This window comes from Electrona antarctica (genome assembly GCF_951216825.1).
Source record: "Electrona antarctica genome assembly, chromosome: 11".
NCBI lineage: Eukaryota > Metazoa > Chordata > Actinopteri > Myctophiformes > Myctophidae > Electrona > Electrona antarctica.
The window spans coordinates 8,667,710-8,692,507 of NC_136792.1; the positions used below are offsets into that span (position 1 = coordinate 8,667,710).

At 44.9% G+C, this 24,798-nt stretch overlaps 1 protein-coding gene across 1 annotated transcript in view; it reads left to right on the plus strand.

The window, feature by feature from the left end:
* LOC306932890 (RNA-binding protein Musashi homolog 2-like) overlaps positions 1-24,798 on the plus strand; it is a gene marked incomplete at its 5' end in the record, with an annotated part of 81,658 nt that overhangs the window by 41,980 nt on the left and 14,880 nt on the right. The window contains one exon of the mRNA XM_079514866.1: positions 22,371-22,436. Coding sequence (XP_079370992.1) covers positions 22,371-22,436 — 66 coding nt within the window. The remainder of the gene's footprint in view (positions 1-22,370; positions 22,437-24,798) is intronic.

Consider the following 24,798-nt stretch of genomic DNA (forward strand, 5'->3'; position numbering starts at 1 on the left):
TCGACTAAATCTACAGTTGATTTAGTCGACTGAAATGTGTTTTGGCGGGCCTTGATGCCGTTCGTATAATTTACACTTGCTGAAAATGGCAGATCTACAAGCTCACAACGTGTCGCGCTGTGTCCATGACGCTAGTATGTCGTATAGGGTCTTACCCTAGTCCAGCCCTTGGACTATACTAGGTTTGCCAAGCAGGGAGGGCACCTGGGTCCCATTTTTCACTTAGTCTTTGGTACGACCCGGGCCAGGGATCGAACCCCCGATCTTCCAGTCAGAGTGGACACTCAAACCACAAGGCCACTGAGCTGGTAGACATATACGTTGGTATGCTGAAGCATGTCTTGTTCTCTCTCTGTATCTCGTTCTCTCTCTCTTTCTCTCACACACACACACACACACACACCACACACGCACACATGCACGCACGCGAGCGCGCACACCACGCACGCACGCGTGCGCGCCGCACATGCACATAAAAGCTGACCCAGTAGCTAATGCGGAGTTCATTTAATGCAGGGTGGATTATGCAGATGATGTGTGTTTATGGAGCGGGCCGTGCCCCCCGGGGCACAGCGAGGGGTCACAGCGTGGAGATTGATGCCAATCAAGGCCTTGCTCCCTGCATGTGGAAGTAGTCTGACCCTCGCACGGCACACAGTAGTCTGACCCCGGGGCCCTCGCACGGCACACACCTCCCCGGCACACGCCTCTCCCGCTGACATGTGCCACATCACCTATACGTGAGGCTGCGTTTATGGGCCGGGCGGCCGGCCGGGCAGCAGGGGCAGCCATTACTGTTTGTTGTCGGGAATGGCGGCCGTTTTGTTACTGAGGCCAGAAAGAATCAAACGCAGTGAGGGAGAAAATGGCTCCCCCCCCCCCCCCATCTATGTTATGTTTATTTTTATTCCATGCATGAAAATCCAAATTTGTGCATTTTTTCTTCCTGATATGATGTTGGTCTTTCTGCTTTCATGCACACTCGGTGTGTGTAGAACAAAGATGGGAGGGAGAGAGAGAGTAAAAAAAGTAACAGACTTAGCATTTGGATATTGCGTCCACTGACCCAGGGATACTGTAGGTCTCCCCAAATCCACACGTTGTGTCTCCATGAGTGTGTCTAACTCTAGCGTTGCCTGTTGTCCATTTAAGGTGACATTTTCATCCTTGACTGAGCCGCTGCAGGATATGAAACAGCATCCTGTCATGCGAGGGCAGATCTAATCGAGGCCTTTTGTTGGACGTTTGTCGGCCCCTGTCTCTGTGCCCTTTTCACCTTGCGGGTGTGCAGGTGTACGCGCACGCACACACGCACGCTCACGCACACGCACACACACACACACGCACGCACACGCACACACAGTGTTCTATATCAAGGGCGATCCAGCACTGTCCTCCCATTAGTTCTGCGTGTCTGGAAAAACAGGAGCACTATGGAGGGATTAAGAGAGAGGAGGAGAATCATGCGCCACTCGTCTTAATCGCCTCCTAGCTGGGGGGGGGGGGGGCTCCAGCTGTGGTGGGGGGGGGGGGGGGGGGGGTGGAGGGAGGGGGAGGGGGGGGGTGGCAGGTCTCGGCCTACTGGCTGGTAATTGGCCTCAGTGTCGAGGGTAGAACTGTGGAACGCCATGTGCGAGCGCTGTGGAGATGAAGATGAGGGCCAGCACGCTCCCAAAACACCCCAGGTGTCATCATCCCCCTCGTCCCTCGTCCCTGTGACGGAACTCAGACCCCCTAATTGGATGTTACACCCCGCTTGTCACCCTAGCGACGGGGGAGCGTATAGGGCGCGCGGGGGGGAAGGTGCGCTCGTCCGTGGGGAGTGGGTCTCGGTATATGCGTGGAGGGATGGAAAGGGGGGACGTCAATGAGCCAAGGCATCAGATGAGAGAGAAAAAGCCAAGGGACAGCACGCGCAACGAGTCAGGACGGACGGGAGGGATTCATCTCCCATCTTATTATATGGCTCCATCTCAGTTTGAGCTTAGTGGGGGAACGGCAGAGAGCATGATGGGAGCAGCCTATAGCTCGGCCCCCCGATTCACTGTCTTTGGTTCACTACGTCCTTCTCATGTGCTTTAGTGCTTATACCAAAGTGGATGACGGTACGGTGGTCAACTGTGCCTAAACCCTGATGCATTCACACAGCCGTCAACTTATAGATCACGAGTTTCTGAGGTCTCAGTTACTGTGGAGCGGTGCTTAACCCATTTTGGGCGGGAACCCCTTTTGGTGTTAGCATTATGTTATGCTTTAGCTATTGAAAAATAGCAGATCTACAAGCTCATAGCGCGCCACCGAGTGGCGCGCTACGAGCTTGTAGGTCTGCTATTTTAGAAAAATTGTGAAAATGCGGTGCAAATATATATATATATATTCTTTCAGAGCGAACGTTTTCAACTCAAATATTTACTTCTGAGGGGTTCCTGGAACTACATATTTTCAGATGGGGGTCGGCGGCCAATTACACATAATGTAAAATACATAGAAACATATAGGTATTTCAGAAAATTGTCATGATTTAGAAGACATTTTTTAAATTTCGACGTCGGGCCTAAATGGGTTAACCACTTTCAAGTCTGGCAACGTATATCGTGTTGTGTGCTTGACGATCTGCATTCTTCCCTTTAGACCTGTTGTAACCTAGATACATGTATACGTCTTTATACCGTCATTAACCCATTCTGGACGGGAACCCGTTTTGGTGTTTTAACTAAGCATTATGTTATACTTTAGCTATTGAAAAATAGCAGATCTACAAGGTCATAGCGCAGCACCGAGTGGCGCGCTACGAGCTTGTAGGTCTGCTATTTTTGGGATCCTTGACATGAAATATTGAGCACCTCTGACATAGATAGGTATTTCAGAAAATAAATTTTTTAAATTTCGACGTCAGGCCTAATTGGGTTAAAGCATAAACGATACATGACCCAAATCCACACATCTTTGTAGCCTACATACAGTACAGTATGTCTGTCTTGATTTCAAATTCATACATTATTTTTTCCTCCCTGTATATTCTATATTATTTAGTTTAATTTCATATTTATCCTACAGCCATAACCATGGTTGATCTGAAGGTACTGTACTATACGTGATGGTTTGAACAACACTGGCCCGCTTTGCCACGCACGTAAACTATACCTTGGTTTTTATGGGATACAGATGTCGTAGTCTGTACTCAGGAGTACGAAGCTGTCGCAGAGTTGCACTTGTGAGATATATATACTGTATATCTTTTCTTGAGAGGCGCTATCCCCTCCTATGTCCAGCTTTGAGGGTCTGTGTAAACACAAACGTTGAAGGCAAAACTGAGGACGCGGCCTGGGCCATGGCTCAGCGGTCCAGGCACCTTGGCCGGTAGCCCGAGTCTGGCAGTGTGCCGCAGATTTGACTCCCGATCCCGACGGCCTTTACTGCATGTCACTCCCCCATCTCTCTTTTTTTTCCTGTCAGCCAACTGTCTCTATGAAAAAATTTAATAAAAGGCGAAAGCCACAAAAAATAAAAACATTTAAAACTGACGCAAATTGTCATTGGTCAGAATGAGATATATGATGTATGATGATAAGAGCGCCTCTCACTTCACACGGGTGTGATTTTTTTTTAGGTACGCTAAAGGGCTGCCACCCTTTAATCTCCATATATGGAGCTGACCTGTTCTGACATTCCACATGTTGATCTGACCTCATCAAACCCTGTACACTCAAGACACGCTCCATATATGGCCAGTACAGAATGCATTCCATACTGTATGTTGATCTGACCCCCCCCCCCCCCCATTCCAAAGCGCCAGCGCTCGCCCAGCAGTCTGCCGTCATCCAGGCGGATGCGTGCATCCTCGCCCTCAGGTGTCTTACTGGTGTGATTATGGGCTGAGTCAAAATGATATGAGCGTGACGACATTGGTCCGGCCGGCCCTCGGTTTTCTTTCTCCTCAGACCTCTTATGTGTTATTTCCCCCTTTCCCACTCTAGAGTCGACAGGCTCTCCACGGATGCATTTCGACCCATTTCCCCATTTCTCTCTTCTCAAACCTAAGGCTGTGTGATGTTGCACTCACCCTGAGTGAGGTCGACAGAAGTTGCGAGGTAGCTCTTGGAGCCTAGTATTATAGTAGGCAATAGGCAGGGCTATAGTATTATATTAGTCACTATGGCACTGCTATAGTATTATAGTAGTAACTAGGCAGGGCTATAGTATTATAGTAGTCACTAGGCAGGGCTATAGTATTATAGTAGTCACTATGGCAGGGCTATAGTATTATAGTAGTCACTAGGCAGGGCTATAGTATTATAGTAGTCACTAGGCAGGGCTATAGTATTATAGTAGTCACTATGGCAGGGCTATAGTATTATAGTAGTCACTAGGCAGGGCTATAGTATTATAGTAGTCACTAGGCAGGGCTATAGTATTATAGTAGTCACTATGACAGGGCTATAGTATTATAGTAGTCACTAGGCAGGGCTATAGTATTATAGTAGTCACTATGACAGGGCTATAGTATTATAGTAGTCACTAGGCAGGGCTATAGTATTATAGTAGGCAGGGCTATAGTATTATAGTAGTCACTAGGCAGGGCTATAGTATTATAGTAGTCACTATGGCAGGGCTATAGTATTATAGTAGTCACTAGGCAGGGCTATAGTATTATAGTAGACACTAGGCAGGGCTATAGTATTATAGTAGTCACTAGGCAGGGCTATAGTATTATAGTAGACACTAGGCAGGGCTATAGTATTATAGTAGTCACTATGGCAGGGCTATAGTATTATAGTAGTCACTAGGCAGGGCTATAGTATTATAGTAGACACTAGGCAGGGCTATAGTATTATAGTAGTCACTATGGCAGGGCTATAGTATTATAGTAGTCACTAGGCAGGGCTATAGTATTATAGTAGTCACTATGGCAGGGCTATAGTATTATAGTAGTCACTAGGCAGGGCTATAGTAATATAGTAGTCACTAGGCAGGGCTATAGTATTATAGTAGTCACTATGGCAGGGCTATAGTATTATAGTAGTCACTATGGCAGGGCTATAGTATTATAGTAGTCACTATGGCAGGGCTATAGTATTATAGTAGTCACTAGGCAGGGCTATAGTATTATAGTAGTCACTATGGCAGGGCTATAGTATTATAGTAGTCACTATGGCAGGGCTATAGTATTATAGTAGTCACTAGGCAGGGCTATAGTATTATAGTAGTCACTAGGCAGGGCTATAGTATTATAGTAGTCACTATGACAGGGCTATAGTATTATAGTAGTCACTAGGCAGGGCTATAGTATTATAGTAGTCACTATGGCAGGGCTATAGTATTATAGTAGTCACTAGGCAGGGCTATAGTATTATAGTAGTCACTATGGCAGGGCTATAGTATTATAGTAGTCACTAGGCAGGGCTATAGTATTATAGTAGTCACTATGACAGGGCTATAGTATTATAGTAGTCACTAGGCAGGGCTATAGTATTATAGTAGTCACTATGGCAGGGCTATAGTATTATAGTAGTCACTAGGCAGGGCTATAGTATTATAGTAGTCACTATGGCAGGGCTATAGTATTATAGTAGGCACTAGGCAGGGCTATAGTATTATAGTAGGCACTATGGCAGGGCTATAGTATTATAGTAGGCACTAGGCAGGGCTATAGTATTATAGTAGTCACTAGGCAGGGCTATAGTATTATAGTAGGCACTATGGCAGGGCTATAGTATTATAGTAGGCACTATGGCAGGGCTATAGTATTATAGTAGTCACTAGGCAGGGCTATAGTATTATAGTAGTCACTAGGCAGGGCTATAGTATTATAGTAGGCACTAGGCAGGGCTATAGTATTATAGTAGTCACTATGACAGGGCTATAGTATTATAGTAGTCACTAGGCAGGGCTATAGTATTATAGTAGTCACTATGGCAGGGCTATAGTATTATAGTAGTCACTAGGCAGGGCTATAGTATTATAGTAGTCACTATGGCAGGGCTATAGTATTATAGTAGTCACTAGGCAGGGCTATAGTATTATAGTAGTCACTATGACAGGGCTATAGTATTATAGTAGTCACTAGGCAGGGCTATAGTATTATAGTAGTCACTATGGCAGGGCTATAGTATTATAGTAGTCACTAGGCAGGGCTATAGTATTATAGTAGTCACTATGGCAGGGCTATAGTATTATAGTAGGCACTAGGCAGGGCTATAGTATTATAGTAGGCACTATGGCAGGGCTATAGTATTATAGTAGGCACTAGGCAGGGCTATAGTATTATAGTAGTCACTAGGCAGGGCTATAGTATTATAGTAGGCACTATGGCAGGGCTATAGTATTATAGTAGTCACTAGGCAGGGCTATAGTATTATAGTAGTCACTAGGCAGGGCTATAGTATTATAGTAGGCACTATGGCAGGGCTATAGTATTATAGTAGGCACTATGGCAGGGCTATAGTATTATAGTAGGCACTATGGCAGGGCTATAGTATTATAGTAGTCACTAGGCAGGGCTATAGTATTATAGTAGTCACTAGGCAGGGCTATAGTATTATAGTAGGCACTATGGCAGGGCTATAGTATTATAGTAGGCACTATGGCAGGGCTATAGTATTATAGTAGGCACTATGGCAGGGCTATAGTATTATAGTAGTCACTAGGCAGGGCTATAGTATTATAGTAGTCACTATGGCAGGAATATAGTATTATAGTAGTCACTATGGCAGGGCTATAGTATTATAGTAGTCACTAGGCACTGCCTAGTGACTACTATAATACTATATCCCTGCCTAGTAGGCAGGGCTATAGTATTATAGTAGTCACTATGGCAGGGCTATAGTATTATAGTAGTCACTAGGCAGGGCTATAGTATTATAGTAGTCACTAGGCAGGGCTATAGTATTATAGTAGTCACTAGGCAGGGCTATAGTATTATAGTAGACACTATGGCAGGGCTATAGTATTATAGTAGACACTATGGCAGGGCTATAGTATTATAGTAGACACTATGGCAGGGCTATAGTATTATAGTAGGCAGGGCTATAGTATTATAGTAGACACTATGGCAGGGCTATAGTATTATAGTAGTCACTAGGCAGGGCTATAGTATTATAGTAGACACTATGGCAGGGCTATAGTATTATAGTAGGCAGGGCTATAGTATTATAGTAGGCACTAGGCAGGGCTATAGTATTATAGTAGTCACTATGGCAGGGCTATAGTATTATAGTAGTCACTATGGCAGGGCTATAGTATTATAGTAGTCACTATGGCAGGGCTATAGTATTATAGTAGTCACTAGGCAGGGCTATAGTATTATAGTAGTCACTATGACAGGGCTATAGTATTATAGTAGTCACTAGGCAGGGCTATAGTATTATAGTAGTCACTAGGCAGGGCTATAGTATTATAGTAGACACTATGGCAGGGCTATAGTATTATAGTAGTCACTAGGCAGGGCTATAGTATTATAGTAGTCACTATGGCAGGGCTATAGTATTATAGTATGCACTATGGCAGGGCTATAGTATTATAGTAGTCACTAGGCAGGGCTATAGTATTATAGTAGTCACTATGGCAGGGCTATAGTATTATAGTAGGCAGGGCTATAGTATTATAGTAGTCACTATGGCAGGGCTATAGTATTATAGTAGTCACTATGGCAGGGCTATAGTATTATAGTAGTCACTAGGCAGGGCTATAGTATTATAGTAGTCACTATGGCAGGGCTATAGTATTATAGTAGGCACTATGGGCAGGGCTATAGTATTATAGTAGACACTAGGCAGGGCTATAGTATTATAGTAGTCACTAGGCAGGGCTATAGTATTATAGTAGTCACTAGGCAGGGCTATAGTATTATAGTAGTCACTAGGCAGGGCTATAGTATTATAGTAGGCAGGGCTATAGTATTATAGTAGTCACTAGGCAGGGCTATAGTATTATAGTAGTCACTATGGCAGGGCTATAGTATTATAGTAGTCACTATGGCAGGGCTATAGTATTATAGTAGGCACTAGGCAGGGCTATAGTATTATAGTAGTCACTAGGCAGGGCTATAGTATTATAGTAGTCACTAGGCAGGGCTATAGAATTATAGTAGGCACTATGGCAGGGCTATAGTATTATAGTAGGCACTATGGGCAGGGCTATAGTATTATAGTAGACACTAGGCAGGGCTATAGTATTATAGTAGTCACTAGGCAGGGCTATAGTATTATAGTAGTCACTAGGCAGGGCTATAGTATTATAGTAGTCACTATGGCAGGGCTATAGTATTATAGTAGTCACTAGGCAGGGCTATAGTATTATAGTAGTCACTATGGCAGGGCTATAGTATTATAGTAGTCACTAGGCAGGGCTATAGTATTATAGTAGGCAGGGCTATAGTATTATAGTAGTCACTAGGCAGGGCTATAGTATTATAGTAGTCACTATGGCAGGGCTATAGTATTATAGTAGTCACTATGGCAGGGCTATAGTATTATAGTAGGCACTAGGCAGGGCTATAGTATTATAGTAGGCACTAGGCAGGGCTATAGTATTATAGTAGTCACTATGGCAGGGCTATAGTATTATAGTAGTCACTATGGCAGGGCTATAGTATTATAGTAGGCACTAGGCAGGGCTATAGTATTATAGTAGGCAGGGCTATAGTATTATAGTAGTCACTAGGCAGGGCTATAGTATTATAGTAGTCACTATGGCAGGGCTATAGTATTATAGTAGTCACTATGGCAGGGCTATAGTATTATAGTAGGCAGGGCTATAGTATTATAGTAGGCAGGGCTATAGTATTATAGTAGTCACTATGACAGGGCTATAGTATTATAGTAGTCACTATGGCAGGGCTATAGTATTATAGTAGTCACTAGGCAGGGCTATAGTATTATAGTAGGCACTAGGCAGGGCTATAGTATTATAGTAGTCACTATGGCAGGGCTATAGTATTATAGTAGGAAGGGCTATAGTATTATAGTAGTCACTATGGCAGGGCTATAGTATTATAGTAGTCACTATGGCAGGGCTATAGTATTATAGTAGTCACTATGGCAGGGCTATAGTATTATAGTAGTCACTATGGCAGGGCTATAGTATTATAGTAGTCACTAGGCAGGGCTATAGTATTATAGTAGTCACTATGGCAGGGCTATAGTATTATAGTAGTCACTAGGCAGGGCTATAGTATTATAGTAGTCACTAGGCAGGGCTATAGTATTATAGTAGTCACTATGCAGGGCTATAGTATTATAGTAGTCACTAGGCAGGGCTATAGTATTATAGTAGTCACTATGGCAGGGCTATAGTATTATAGTAGTCACTAGGCAGGGCTATAGTATTATAGTAGTCACTAGGCAGGGCTATAGTATTATAGTAGTCACTAGGCAGGGCTATAGTATTATAGTAGTCACTAGGCAGGGCTATAGTATTATAGTAGTCACTATGGCAGGGCTATAGTATTATAGTAGTCACTATGGCAGGGCTATAGTATTATAGTAGTCACTATGGCAGGGCTATAGTATTATAGTAGGCACTAGGCAGGGCTATAGTATTATAGTAGGCACTATGGCAGGGCTATAGTATTATAGTAGACACTAGGCAGGGCTATAGTATTATAGTAGACACTAGGCAGGGCTATAGTATTATAGTAGTCACTAGGCAGGGCTATAGTATTATAGTAGGCACTATGGCAGGGCTATAGTATTATAGTAGTCACTATGGCAGGGCTATAGTATTATAGTAGTTACTATGGCAGGGCTATAGTATTATAGTAGACACTAGGCAGGGCTATAGTATTATAGTAGTCACTAGGCAGGGCTATAGTATTATAGTAGGCACTAGGCAGGGCTATAGTATTATAGTAGTCACTATGCAGGGCTATAGTATTATAGTAGTCACTAGGCAGGGCTATAGTATTATAGTAGGCACTAGGCAGGGCTATAGTATTATAGTAGTCACTAGGCAGGGCTATAGTATTATAGTAGGCACTAGGCAGGGCTATAGTATTATAGTAGGCACTAGGCAGGGCTATAGTATTATAGTAGGCACTAGGCAGGGCTATAGTATTATAGTAGTCACTAGGCAGGGCTATAGTATTATAGTAGTCCCTAGGCAGGGCTATAGTATTATAGTAGTCACTAGGCAGGGCTATAGTATTATAGTAGTCACTAGGCAGGGCTATAGTATTATAGTAGTCACTAGGCAGGGATATAGTATTATAGTAGACACTAGGCAGGGCTATAGTATTATAGTAGTCACTAGGCAGGGCTATAGTATTATAGTAGTCACTAGGCAGGGCTATAGTATTATAGTAGGCACTAGGCAGGGCTATAGTATTATAGTAGTCACTAGGCAGGGCTATAGTATTATAGTAGTCACTATGGCAGGGCTATAGTATTATAGTAGTCACTAGGCAGGGCTATAGTATTATAGTAGGCACTAGGCAGGGCTATAGTATTATAGTAGTCACTAGACAGGGCTATAGTATTATAGTAGGCACTATGGCAGGGCTATAGTATTATAGTAGTCACTAGGCAGGGCTATAGTATTATAGTAGTCACTAGGCAGGGCTATAGTATTATAGTAGTCACTATGCAGGGCTATAGTATTATAGTAGTCACTATGGCAGGGCTATAGTATTATAGTAGTCACTAGGCAGGGCTATAGTATTATAGTAGTCACTATGGCAGGGCTATAGTATTATAGTAGTCACTAGGCAGGGCTATAGTATTATAGTAGTCACTAGGCAGGGCTATAGTATTATAGTAGTCACTAGGCAGGGCTATAGTATTATAGTAGTCACTATGGCAGGGCTATAGTATTATAGTAGTCACTAGGCAGGGCTATAGTATTATAGTAGTCACTAGGCAGGGCTATAGTATTATAGTAGTCACTATGGCAGGGCTATAGTATTATAGTAGACACTATGACAGGGCTATAGTATTATAGTAGTCACTATGGCAGGGCTATAGTATTATAGTAGTCACTAGGCAGGGCTATAGTATTATAGTAGGCACTATGACAGGGCTATAGTATTATAGTAGTCACTATGGGCAGGGCTATAGTATTATAGTAGTCACTAGGCAGGGCTATAGTATTATAGTAGTCACTAGGCAGGGCTATAGTATTATAGTAGGCACTATGGGCAGGCAATATCACACAAAATATTTCATGACATTCCTTGTTGAAATCATATAACATGTACCCAGTCCAATGCAGCATGGACTGCAGGAGCGCAGATGGATGGAGGGATGGATGGATGGATGGATGGATGGATGGATGGATGTCGCGACGGACGGATGAATGGAAGCCTCAATTGGGTTCCTGCCGTGCCTTAAGCCATTTTAGGCGGGAATCCCTTTTGGTGTTTTAGGCGGGAACCCCTTTTGGTGTTTTAAACATTATGTTATCATTTAGCTATTGGAAAATAGCAGATCTACAAGCTCGTAGCGCGCCACCGGGTGGCGCGCTACGAGCTCGTAGGTCTGCTATTTTTGAAAAATATCTTGAAAATGTAGCGCAAAGCTTTGAATATATATTCTTTCAGAGCGAACATTTTTAACTCAAATCTTTGCTACTGGGGAGTCCCCTGGAATAGAATATTTTCAGACGGGGGTCGACGGCAGCCAAATTTATATATTTTTTTGGGGACCTTAGCTTGACACAGTTTTTCAGAAAACTGTCAGGATTTAGAAGACATTTGTAGAATCGTTCCCAGGTCAAAATGGGTTAATGCCTTCAAAAATAGCTGTGTGAAATGCACCATTAGCTCAGGCGGCTGGAGGCATCCACGAGAGACAGTCGGTATGTGTGTGTTTGCGTCTCCGTGTGAGTGAACGCGCGCGCGCACGTGCGCCGTGCACATGTTATGTTCAACTATTTGAAGGCAATGTTGTGCGGCATTGGTTTGTGGCGGCTATTTGTGTCCGTTATCTGTCCCAAAACATCACAAATTGAGGTGGCCGCATTTGTGGAAAAGTGAGATAACGACGGCAATATACAGAACGACACACAAACACACATATACACACACACACACACACACACACACACACACACACACACACACACACACGCGCCTTGAAATCCAGCTCCCCCGCTAAAGCACTTTTTATCTGTAGAGGCTATTTACTCTTTCGGCGTGAGTCCCACTGTTAATAATAGCCGTGGAGAAGTAAGCCATTTGCGTGGGTCTCGGCTCCCCTCTCATAATAAATGATGTATTAAGCTTAGGGGAAATCAGAGCTGTGAATTTCCCTGCCTCTCTCTCTCCCCAATGCATGTCTTAAGTGGATATCATGCACTGTATTCTGCACGCGGTGTAGACAGACCTTATCAGTGTGTTTTATAGAACTATACATTTTTATATGGCCATACACACTCACAGTGCGCTTCACACTTCACCTCTCCCGGGTACATTACACATCTCATTGAGCTGAATAGCATTTCTGACACTTGGACTCTTCTCTCTCTCTCTCTGCCTCTCTCTCTCTCTCTCTCTCTCTCTCTCTCTCTCTGTCTCGCTCTCTCTCTCTCTCTCTCTCTCTCTCTCTCTCTCTCTCTCTCTCTCTCTCTTATCAATGCAAGCTCATTAGGGTGATAGCACCGCAGGAGGTGGAGGTTGCAAGGGTGAATGGTGATGTTTATGAGAGGTTTTTACTAGGCAGGAAGCTGGTGACAAAGCCACACACACACACGCACGCACACGCACGCAGTCACGCACACACACACACACACACACATGCACACGCGCACACACACACACACACACACACACACACACACACACACACACACACACACACACACACACACACACACACAAGGAAGAAAGGGCTCCTTTTGAAAATGGCACGTGAAGCCAGTCAAGACCTTTTCCATTTACCACTGAATGCGTTCTGCACACCGTAAAAAGATGATGGTGGAGATGTTGGAATTTACTCATCTTTATTCTCTCACATCCACCCCCCCCCCCCCCCCCCTCTCTCTCTCTCTCTCTCTCTGTCTCTCTCTCTCTCTCATGTCTTGTGCTCACCTTGCGTGAGTGCCGCCTCATGCCATTTCTAAGAGCTACACTATAAAGGGCTGCGTCTGTCGCTCTCCGTGGAGAACTTGCTGGTACAACTAGTGAACTGTTCTGTACGGATTTACTCACTTCTGCCGTCGCCTATTAAACACATCATGTGCAAAACAAACGGCAATTCTATCTCTGTGACAACATCGTACGAGTATCTAGTCTGTGGGATCCAAGAGTTGCTCTTTTCGTGGAAAGTGAAGTTGTAATAAGTTATGGGATGACGGGATGAGGGTGTGGAATGCTTTCGCCGGAGGCTTTCAGGAGTGAGGTTTAGAAGTGTAGAGAGCACTGTCTGCCATCTGTGGACCCAATTGTGTGGGTCACGGACCCAGTTGTTGTGGGTCGCGAATGAATGTCCCCCTCCTTTGTCATACATCTAAAAGAAATTCTAACCATTTTTTTCCCAAAGAATTTAATGACAACAATTAAACAATCAAAAGAAATTCCATAAACTTTTAAGTGGGAGTGAAAATAACCGATCTACAAGCTCACAAGGCTGTTCAAAGCTACGCATTGTGAGCTTGTAGATTTGCTATTTTCACTAGTTTGGGGAGACAGGCTAAAAGACAGGCTAAAAGGTTTGGCAACCGCTGGTCTGCAATGAAATGAAAGAGGGGACGAAGGGGGTAATGGTGCTTGTGAAGCTGGTAACTATAGATAAAGCTTACAATCCAGGACTTATTTGAACCCATTTCGACCTGAGGACGTTGATTCTACAAATGTCTTCTAAATCATGACAGTTTTCTGAAAAACCCTCATGTTTCTATCAGTGGTTCTAAACCACTGACCATCTGAAAATATGTTGTTCCAGGGTACCCCCAGAAGCAAAGATTTCAGTTAAAACGTGCGCTCTGAAAGAATATATATTCAAAGATTTGCGCCACATTTTCACGATTTCTCAAAAATGGTAGACCTACAAGCTCATAGCGCGGCACTCGGTGCCGCGCTACGAGCTTGTAGATCTGCTGTTTTTCAATAGCTAAAGTATAACATAATGCTTAAAATACAAATACAACAACAGACCCTTTGCTTATAGCGATTGTCCTATAATGCTGCTTTAGCAGCATCCACCGGCCATCGTGTTAGACAAGCTGCCGGGCACATATCATGATGATGATGGGAGTCAACGTAAAACTAGCCCAACAGCTCCCTTCTCTTTACCGAACTACCCCTCCTTTGCCCCGTGAATGAACACTCCTTCTCCCTCCAACCGTCTACACAAACAGACCGTCCGTCCGTCCGACCGACAGCCGCTCATTAGCCCGCCTTAATGACAATGGACGCACACTTCAGACTGATGGTGATGGTGATGGTGATGATGCCCAGAAGAATGAAGAGTCCAGGCCAAGTTCCAGCCCCTGCCAGCCGTCTCTAAGTGGATGCTAAATCACAATTCTCCGGGCTGAAACCCTTTTGGCGCAGCCAAGCCAGCCCTCTCTCTCTCCGCTTCCCATTCGTCAAACGACGGAACGAGCCGGAGACTTCTTCCTGTGTGCGCTTCGGGATTCGATGAGCGATGGGCCCGGAGGTATAGCCGCGGCGACGCACCTCCCCATTCATTCTCATTTTTAGAGTGCATGACGAGCCCCGCAAATCCCTCAAGTCTCTGCCCCAAAAATATGGCAGGGACAGTGAAACGGAGGAGCGGAATAGAGATGTAAGAGAGAGGGGGGAAATAGACAGGAAGATGTATTCCTAAGGAAACGAGAAGAGTGGATGGGGCGGAGAATTGGAAGTACATGTCTGGGGAAAAAGGGGGTGGAGGTGTAGGTAGAATAAGAGGAGAAAGGAGACTTGATTGCACGGTCAAATATAGGGAGAAAGTCTGAGGGATTGTCACTATAGCAAAAGAAGAAAGAGCGAGGAAAAGAGCTTCAGATAAGAGGTAAAAACATCAGCATTAACCCATTTTGACCTGGGAACGATTCTACAAATGCCTTCTAAATCCTAACAGTTTTCTGAAAAAGCTATGTTTCTATGTCAGTCGTTCTTCGATTTTTCAAAAATAGCAGACCTACAAGCTCATAGTGCGCCACTCGGTGGCGCGCTATGAGCTTGTAGATCTGCTATTTTTCAATAGCTAAAGCATAACATAATGCTAACACCAAAAGGGGTTCCCGCCCAAATGGGGTTAAGCGAGGACAGTAAACGGTAACGCTGCGGCTGCCTTGTTTGTCCTTTGAGCGCTTTGCGGCTCTCCTTGTCTCTAGCCTTCCCCTGCCTTCATATCCCACAAACCCCCAGGGCCCGGGCCCCCCTGCGCCCGGGCCCACAAACCCAACCGCAATCTAAATTCTAAACATTGGCTTTATCTATCCGCCAATAAAGGGCCCATGAAATTGATTTAATGCCGCAGAGGCTTTCCTAGGGAGGTGGGACATCTCTGAAGGCGCCGGCGAGGCGCCGGGCCTCATCTATTCATTAACCTCCACTAATCCCACTGTGTTCAACGCGCTCAGAAACTTTCGCCTGATGAAGGAAAAACTCTCCGAGTACAGCCGAGGAGGCCTCGCGGTGACTAGTGGGCAGAGAGAGGGAGAGAAAGATATGGCGTGATGAATGCAACACTAGGTCGCCTAACCGTGTTATTTAAGTAGAGCATGCAGGCGGTCTGAAACAAACTAAAGATAGAGTCAGTCTTCTGCTTGCGGTGTGATCTCCATACAGTAGTGCACTGCACATGGCTTATGAAATACACTCAGTCTTGCCGTATGTGTGGCAGGACAAACGAGGACAATATTCACAATAAAGTTAAAGGTACTGTATATTCAGTTACACTGAATATTCAAATATAAACAGTGATATTTTAATTCAAATATCACTGTTTTTTTTGTGATCCTCCCTACTATAGAGTGTGCTGACCATATAAGGAGTTCCTCCCTGTCCCCAGTTAACCCCTGGGGTAATAAAAAACCCTGTAGGTTTTGTTTTTGGCTATACTGTAGTTACTGCATTCCTTATGGTTTGGATACATTAGGCTTCCTATTGCAGGTGTATTATTTACCATAAAATGACCAATTTTGATGTTGAATTGAGTACAATGGACCACAATGGAAACAAGCTCTTAGGGGGCTTTCTTTTTACTGTACTGCCGTAATGTGTTCGGACTTGTTAATAAAGTATTCAATGAATCAATGAAAAGCGCATTGTCCAGTCCACCCAGACTTTGAGTCACCCTGCAGAAAATGCAGAGCCAGAATCCATTTCACTTCGACCTCTGAGGGCACCACAAAGGTGAAACAAATGGCACCTTTCAAATTGGGCACACGTGATCGGTGATCTTGGGAGCCGTATGACAATTAGCATGACACAGCTTTTTGGATATTCTAATCTGCTACTAGGGCCTTATACTGTTCTAATATATGAGCAGGAAATTATGTACAGTGTGGGTAATGCGATATAATACGGTAGATCACATTGATTGGGAGGGAGTTGTTGACGGATGACGTTGGGAAGTTGGGTTGAACTTGGGCACAAAATTAATGTTATTATGTAAGATACAGTAGATAGATTGTCACAGACAGACAGACAGACAGACAGACAGACAGACAGACAGACAGACAGACAGACAGACAGACAGATATCTGTCATTAACTCTCATTGCATCTCTGTATGTATTTATCATGTTATTTTCCCGACGGCACGGGACGGGGGTCATTGCGCTGCCTGTGGCAGTAATGTAAGTTTGGGAGTGTAGCCAAATGGACCCGCTCATTCCATGTTGTGCTCTCCAAACACCACCATGTCTTGGCGATAACGCCACCGGGCTGAATGGGACTCGAAAAACCCTGTTGTATTTGTCTGGCACAGCGAAAGGAGGTGGTGGAGGAGAGGAGTGTGTCACCCGGGTGTAGTTAAAAGTTATATCGAGTGACGTGCGAGCAGTTTAAACGTAATAACTTTGGCATGGCTTTGTAGATTGCGGTGGTGGCGGAAAGAAGCAGGAGAGAAGTGGTAGGCGACCGCGTTGAGCCGGTGCAGTGGGTAAGGCAAGGCCCGGGGAGTGTTGCACAGAAAACTGTGACCCATACATTAATCTGTGTCTCTCCCAACATGCATTTCACTTGTGACGCGTGATGTTCGGGAAGATGGCGGGTGCTAGGAGTTGTTGGTGTCGAAAATGAAGTGAATTAAAATAGTGGACGCAAATGGTTTGTGCCTGCAAGCAGTGCACATTGAGGCTGGAGGACAGGGGTGTGCGTGCGGCGCTAGGTTCCTTGAGGCTGTCCATGCGCCGTGGCGTTGTGAGATATGGGCCCCAAAGCGAGCAGCGGTCTTGCTCTGTGCTAAGGAAGGTCTTAGACATGAGCTTCCACTTTTCAACACTTTTTTTGCTCGTAATTCGTACCTACACTTTGTGAGAGAGGAGCTATACATACAGAATTACAACATAGTTAAACTTGATCAGTTTAACTTACACAAGGGGCTGGAGATGTTTGTGCTCGTGGAGTTGAGAGCGACAAGAAGAAGAAAAGTATGTAAAAAGTGCCCTGCATGTAATTTATATCTCAGCAGGTGTTTGGCTCGCCGCCCGCCTATAGAGCCTCTCAGCACACCGACTGCTCTCTGTACTGTCTGAAACAATCCAGCCCCACCCCCCACAACACACACGCGCACACACACACGCACGCACACACACACTGAGCGTCACTGCAGGTGGGGTAATGACCTCATTACGAAGCCCACAGCATGTCCCTCTTAACCTGTTCGACCCCTTAACACAGTGCCTTGGGGCGCTGTATTCACACCCACTTACCTCCCTCCAGCCCCCCCCCCCCCTTTAGCTGATCTCTCCTCTCCTTCTCACTCTCCCTTTTCCATGCCTCATTTCCGAGCACCTTCCCCCCACCCCTGGTCTCCTCTTCTCACCCTGCCCCGGCACGATCCCTCCTCCTCCTCCGCAAACTCTTTATCCTCTCGGTCCACAGCAAGGGCAACAAGAGTACAGCAGTGCAACAACGATTCGCCTCTCTTTAACCCATTTTGATCTGGGAACGATTCTACATCATTTTCATGTCAAAGACCCCCAAAATTATATGTAATTGGCCGCCGACCCCCCCATCTGAAAATATGTTGTTCCAGGGACACACCCACCAGAAGCAAAGATTTGAGTTAAAAACTTTGGCTCTGAAAGAATATATATTCAAAGATTTGCGCCACATTTTCACGATTTTTCAAAAAGATTTACAAGCTTGTAGCGTAGCTTGTAGATCTGCTATTTTTCAATGGCTAAAGTATAACAATGCTTAAAACACCAAAAGGGTTTCCCGCCCAAAATGGGTTAAATAAAGGCCTTCTTATTATATCTAATCTTAGCTTAGCTCAGCTTAGCTTTTTTCCCCTCTTTCCTATAAGTTATTTTTAATTATTTCATAAGATGAATGAAGAAAATCCCCTTTTTGGTCTCGAGCTTTTTAGCTGAAGTTTGGAAACCACTGGCTCCGCCTGTTCATTTGAAACATTCATTGAATAAATTCATTCATTTGTTTGTTTGTTCGTTCGTTTGTTTGTTTGTTCGTTCGTTCGTTCGTTCGTTCGTTCGTTCGTTCGTTCGTTCATTCATTCATTCATTCATTCATTCATTCATTCAACCTTTACTTAAACCATGGGATCACATTGACAGAGTTACAGAGTTACAACAAAACTCATTTGGTTTTAAAGACAATTTGCAGTTCAATGCAATAATGATAAAAAATCGAGCTGTGAAATTGCTCGATTCATGGCAAGTGTTTTGCTGTTTATTCCATGAGCCTATAGGGCACAAAAGCAGAGAGAGTGGAGTCCATTTTTTGAGCCGGGATATACCATACTGGTCCTGGGAGCAGTATGGTATATCCCCAGCTCTAACCAGCTCAGTGGCCTTGTGGTTAGAGTGTCCGCCCTGATACTGGGAGGTCAGGGTTCGATCCCCGGCCGGGTCATACCAAAGACTCTAAAAATGGGACCCAGTGCCTCCCTGCTTGACACTCAGCATCAAGGGTTGGATTGGGGGTAAGTCCCTGCGACATACTAGCGTCATGTCCAGGGGGTGTACTTGTACATCAAGCTGCCTCACGCTACAGAAACCGGAGATAGGCACCTGCCCCTATGGGCCTCATGGCTCGGCAAGGCTACTTACCCTGGTCCTGGGAGCAAGAGTGATGGGTGCCAGACTGTTGTAGACAACGGGGAGGACTGATATAGTGCTAGCTTATTGATCTACATATATCCCAATCAGAAGCATACTGTCTCGATCCGTGACATTTTCTGCTGTGTTTTCTAGTGTTCCTTGTTCCTATAGTTTGCGTTAGTGTTTTACTATTCTGTTGTGCTCTTTTATTTTGTAGTATTTAGTGCCCTGGTTTCCTTTGTGGTTACTGTTACCTGTCTTGTCTCACCTGTGATTATTAGTTTGCTCCACCTGTGGCTTGTTAGTCTCTTAGCCAATCCCTGTCTTGATTTTGAGTTCACCTGTGCCCTGTTTTCCTTGTGTGTATTTATATGCCCTGTTCTTTTTTTAGTTCTTTGTCAGTTCATTGTTTTGATGTCAAGAGTGATGTTGCTTGTTACGGGTGCAGTACTTTAGTTCGACTAGTCATTGGTCCGAAAAACGACAACCCACCTCAAACCCTAACCTAACCATAACCGCAAGCACGGGAGCAGGCGCTAGTCCGAGGTGCGGACGCATGTCGAACCAATGCTCCGTCGGACCATAGTATGCCTCCCGCTTGTTCCCGGACTTTGGTGAACAAAACCTCCTGCATTTTGACATATCTGCCTCTGCGCCTCCCTGTCCTGCATTTGGGTCCTACCCATAGAGTGTATAAAAGGATAGAGACTGAACTGGCGCGAAGCTCCGCCCCCCCAGCTATTCTTGTCAGTGGAAGTTGCTCAGTGGCGTTTTGAAGCACCCGGAAGACTGCCGGAAGTACCGTCTCAGAACGTCTACTTCCACATTTGACCACCAAATTTTGGTGGTCAAATGCGGAAGTGCAACCGAGCGCTCAATGTTAAAGCCCAGCTGCACGGGGTTTCCCGGTCATGAATCCACGGGTCCGCCTGTAGTCCCTCCTCCTACCACTAGGGCCCAGAGCTTCAACGTTGAATAGCCTCACTGGCCCCTTGGTCCTGCACATCCTGCACGTTACTTCACACAAACCTCTCTTTGCCCACTTATTTATTCAGGACCATGAGGCACTATAATCTTGTCTTCAAATTCAAATGTGTTGATGTACATTAGCACCAAATATAAGAGGTTATTGGAGGTCTCTGTTTAGTATGATATGAGTACGAAAGAAAGAGCGTGATGAGTACAACGCCTATGACAGACGGTTCTAATTACATGACATCTCTTTTATCACAGACAGTGCAACCATCTGTCGGTTCCACCTCTGCTATATGTTAGGCAAACCCTCTCTGTCCATCCACAGCCAGAGACTAAATGTGTTTAACCCATTTTGGGTGGGAACCCCTTTTGGTGTTTTAAGCATTATGTTATACTTTAGCTGTTGAAAAATAGCAGATCTACAAGCTCATAGCGCGGCACCGAGTGCCGCGCTACGATCTTGTAGGTCTGCTATTTTTGAAAAATCGTAAAAATGTGGCACAAATCTTTTTATTCTGTCACAGCGAACGTTTTTAACTCAAATCTTTGCTTCTGGGGAGGTCCCTGGAACAACATATTTTCAGATGGGGGGTCGGCGGCCAATTACATATAATTTTTGGGGTTCTTGACATGAAATATTGAGCACCACTGCATATAGAAACACAGGAATTTCAGAAAACTATCAGGATTTAGAAGACATTTTTTTCGACGTCAGGCCTTAATGTGTTTAATTAAGCCTGAGCCAAGTCTGTGATTATATTAAATATCGTACTAAAACCGGTCTAGCTTCAACTGAGTACAGTCTCTTCAAACGCCACATTTCTGATTCACAGCATGTAACATGTACAGTACAGTCCACATCCACTGCCAGAGATGGGCAGTATTTGAAATACATACAATTTGAAATACTTTTTTTTTTGTATTTAAAACACATTGTAAATGTATTTCCAAATACAGAAAATATGCATTTTCTCTATTTTCAAATACATTTTCTGTATTTTCAAATGCATGTTCTGTATTTTCAAATACAGAACATATACGTATTTCAAATACATGTATTTCAAATAACTGCCCATCTCTGTGACCGGACCACCACACATCCGTCCTCTACTCCTCTTCCTGGACTAAATTGTCCGGCAAGAATTGCAAAGTAAACGTGCCCATGCATGCTGGTCACCGAGTCATCCAGTGACAAAACAACGATCTGTACCACTAACCGTTTGTGATTGGACCGAGCCTGCCCACTGCCCAGTAAACACCCTCCATAAATCACCTCTCAGCCCCCAACACCTCACCTCCTCCCTCCTGGCCCACCCACACCCTTCGCTCCACTGGGGCTGGAACTGCCTCTCCATCGCTGCCTGGAGACCCAAATTACCCCCCTGATTGATTAAGCTCCAAAGCATAAACCCAGACGGCCCGCAACGACTCGCTCTTCTGGCTTTCTCACCCCCCCACGCCCCCGCCCCCTTGATCCATCCTTTCCTCACTCCCTTAGTTGCTCACTACCTCTTTCCTTTTCTGCAGGCTAGTTAAGCGACTTGAGGGGGTGGACGGCAAACGCACGCAAATGCTGGCCAAGTTTCCATCTTGGCCAGCTGCGAGTGGCAAGCATTCAGGCCCCTGCTATCCACGCTGAACCCTTGTCAGCCGTCGCTGTTTTTTTGACAGCCGGCTGGTCTTTTCTTGCAGATTCTCCCAAATTTCATGATTGCCTCATGCACATGTTCTCCTCTACGCTGTATGCGCACACAATGCGTGATTGTTTCCCCTTTGTTAGGGGAAGATGGTGTTCGCTAATCCAGTGTTTTGCATTCAAATCCCTCTCCAAATGCTGGAGACTTGCGCTGGTGCACATGCATTGCACATGCACGCACGCACGCACGCACGCATGCACGCACGCACGCACGCACGCACGCACACACACACACACACACACACACACACACACAGAAAAGACACACATGCATGCCACTCAACTAGTGTGTGCACCTGTCCACACTGTAGTATGAGTCCTTCAAATGAAGTACACACACACACACACACACACACACGTCGTGCACACAGACATGCATTCCATGATTCAGTCGATGGCTATCCATTGTAGGACGTGTGCAGACACACACACACACACACACACACACACACACACACACACACGACACACGACACACGTATACTAACATGGCCTCCTCCGCTCTCTGTTTTTTTGTCATATCCCAGGGTTCCCGGCGACTGCGTATGGACCCGTGGCGGCGGCGGCGGTAGCGGCGGCGCAGCGTGGCTCAGGTAGGGGTGCCCGTGGAAGAGGGAGCGGCTACATGGTGTATGGGCAGAACGCGGGGGCAGGTAAACGCTCTGTCGGTATTCTGTGTGGCCTGATGCTCTCTCTCTCCATCGCTGTTTCACACAACTACTACACTACTGACTCGCTCCTCCTCAACCTTAAATACTCACCTCCCCCCTACTGAACACACACACACACTCTAAAGTGCCAAGAGAAAGGGGCGATGTGAGAGTTTCCTTTTTCTCTTCTCACTTTGGCAACAGACAACAGGCGTGGCTGCCCACTGAGCAATAGCCGGCTATTAGACGTGCGTCTAAAAATGGGATAAAAAACGGCTAAAAATGAGTTTTTTAGACGTCTATTCTTAGATTAGCGGTTGTTTAAACGTCTATATATAGAACGTCTATATATAGACGTCTAATCAACCGCTAATCAACATCTAATCTAAGAATAGACGTCTAAAAAACTGACGTTTTTTATTGCATTTTTAGACGGCCCTTTAGACGAATATTAGACGTCTATTAGACCAAAAAATGCTCAGTGGCTGGCTAGCAAGCCGTCTGTAGATAGCGTCTGTGGGGAGAGCTATTGTACCTGCCAGCTCTATAAAGTATAGGTGGATCCAGACTGAACCCCCCTATAGTTGACAAACAGAGACACGAGCCTCCAGGTTAGAGGTTTTTCTGTTTCGTTTCGCTGCTCCGACCACACGGTCAAGTACTTTGACTTGTTTTCACAGGCTCAGCTTTGGCAAGTAGTGACAAGTCCAGCCATAACGTTACTGCTATATTTATGTAGGTTTAACTACTTAACCCATTTCAGCCTGACGTCGAAATTAAAAAAAAAAGTCTTCTGAAAGAATATATATTCAAAGATTTGTGCCGCATTTTCACGATAAACAATGTTTTTAACCCCAAGCACACCTGAACTGGGTCCCAATGCGTATATCTATTCTACGTCCGAGCATAGACATGGTAACCCTGGTAGCCTACCGACACTGCCCGTCTTGCCTGTCCTCTGAGATGCAAGGGTACTCCGAGATGCAAGGGTACTCCGAGATGCAAGGGTACTCCGAGATGCAAGGGTACTCCGAGATGCAAGGGTAATCCATGATGCAAGGTTACTCCGAGATGCAAGGGTACTCCATGATGCAAGGGTACTCCGAGATGCAAGGGTACTCCGAGATGCAAGGGTACTCTGAGATGCAAGGGTACTCCGAGATGCAAGGGTACTCCGAGATGCAAGGGTACTCTGAGATGCAAGGGTACTCCGAGATGCAAGGGTACTCTGAGATGCAAGGGTACTCCGAGATGCAAGGGTACTCCGAGATGCAAGGGTACTCCGTGATGGGAAATAATACAAGTACAAGAGAATGGCAACACGCAACAGTAACTTGTAACTTTTTGTAGAAGAGGCAAACTAATATTGTTTGTGCCGTTTGCTTCGATTGAATAATAAGATTGAACGCTCATGTACTATGATTTGATTTGGCTGTGTTCTAGATTAAAGTGTTACTGTATAGTAAACTAATACTATTATACTAAAAAAGATAAAGATCAAGAGAAAAGAGACCTTTTTACAGTATACAATAATGTTTCAAGTTTACACATGTACTGTATACAAATAAACGGACCAACGGCATAAACAATATTAGTTTGCCTCTCAAAAATAAAAGTTACTGTCACGTGTGCCAAGCTGTCATTCTCTTGTATTATATATCGTACTTGTATTATTTATTTATTTCCCAACACGGAGTAACCTCGCGGCAGACTATCCAGCATGTATCTTCCACCTCGGAGGAAACTCTGGTAAGGCCGGCAGTGTCGGTAGGCCAATCAGAGGCAGGCGGAGCGTTACCATGTCTATGCTCAGTGTCGGTAGGCCAATCAGAGGCAGGCGGGGCGTTACCATGTCTATGCTCTGACGTAGAAAAGATATACGCGGTCCCAATCAACTCATTCCCAGCGCCACCGAGTGGCGCGCTACAAGCTTGTAGGTCTGCTATTTTTGAAAAATCGAAGAACGACTGACATAGAAACATAGCTTTTTCAGAAAACTGTCAGGATGTAGAAGACATTTTTAGAATCTGATCTCAGGTCAAAATGGGTTAAGGGACTTCCTGTGTCTGTCATGAACACTGTGAAATTTACATTTCACTCCTTTTTACCCTCTACTGTACATCAAATCTCTTCAATGGTCAATTCAATCAAATGATAATCAAACGATAATGCAACCCTCCAGGAGTCATGATTTTGGAAACCGAAGACTCGCTCAAATTGGCTTCCACTTCCTCCGTTTTTCTCTAGTTGGCTCCATTGATTCGGCTGCCCGATAGCTTAATCAATCACGCGGACTCAGTCCTGC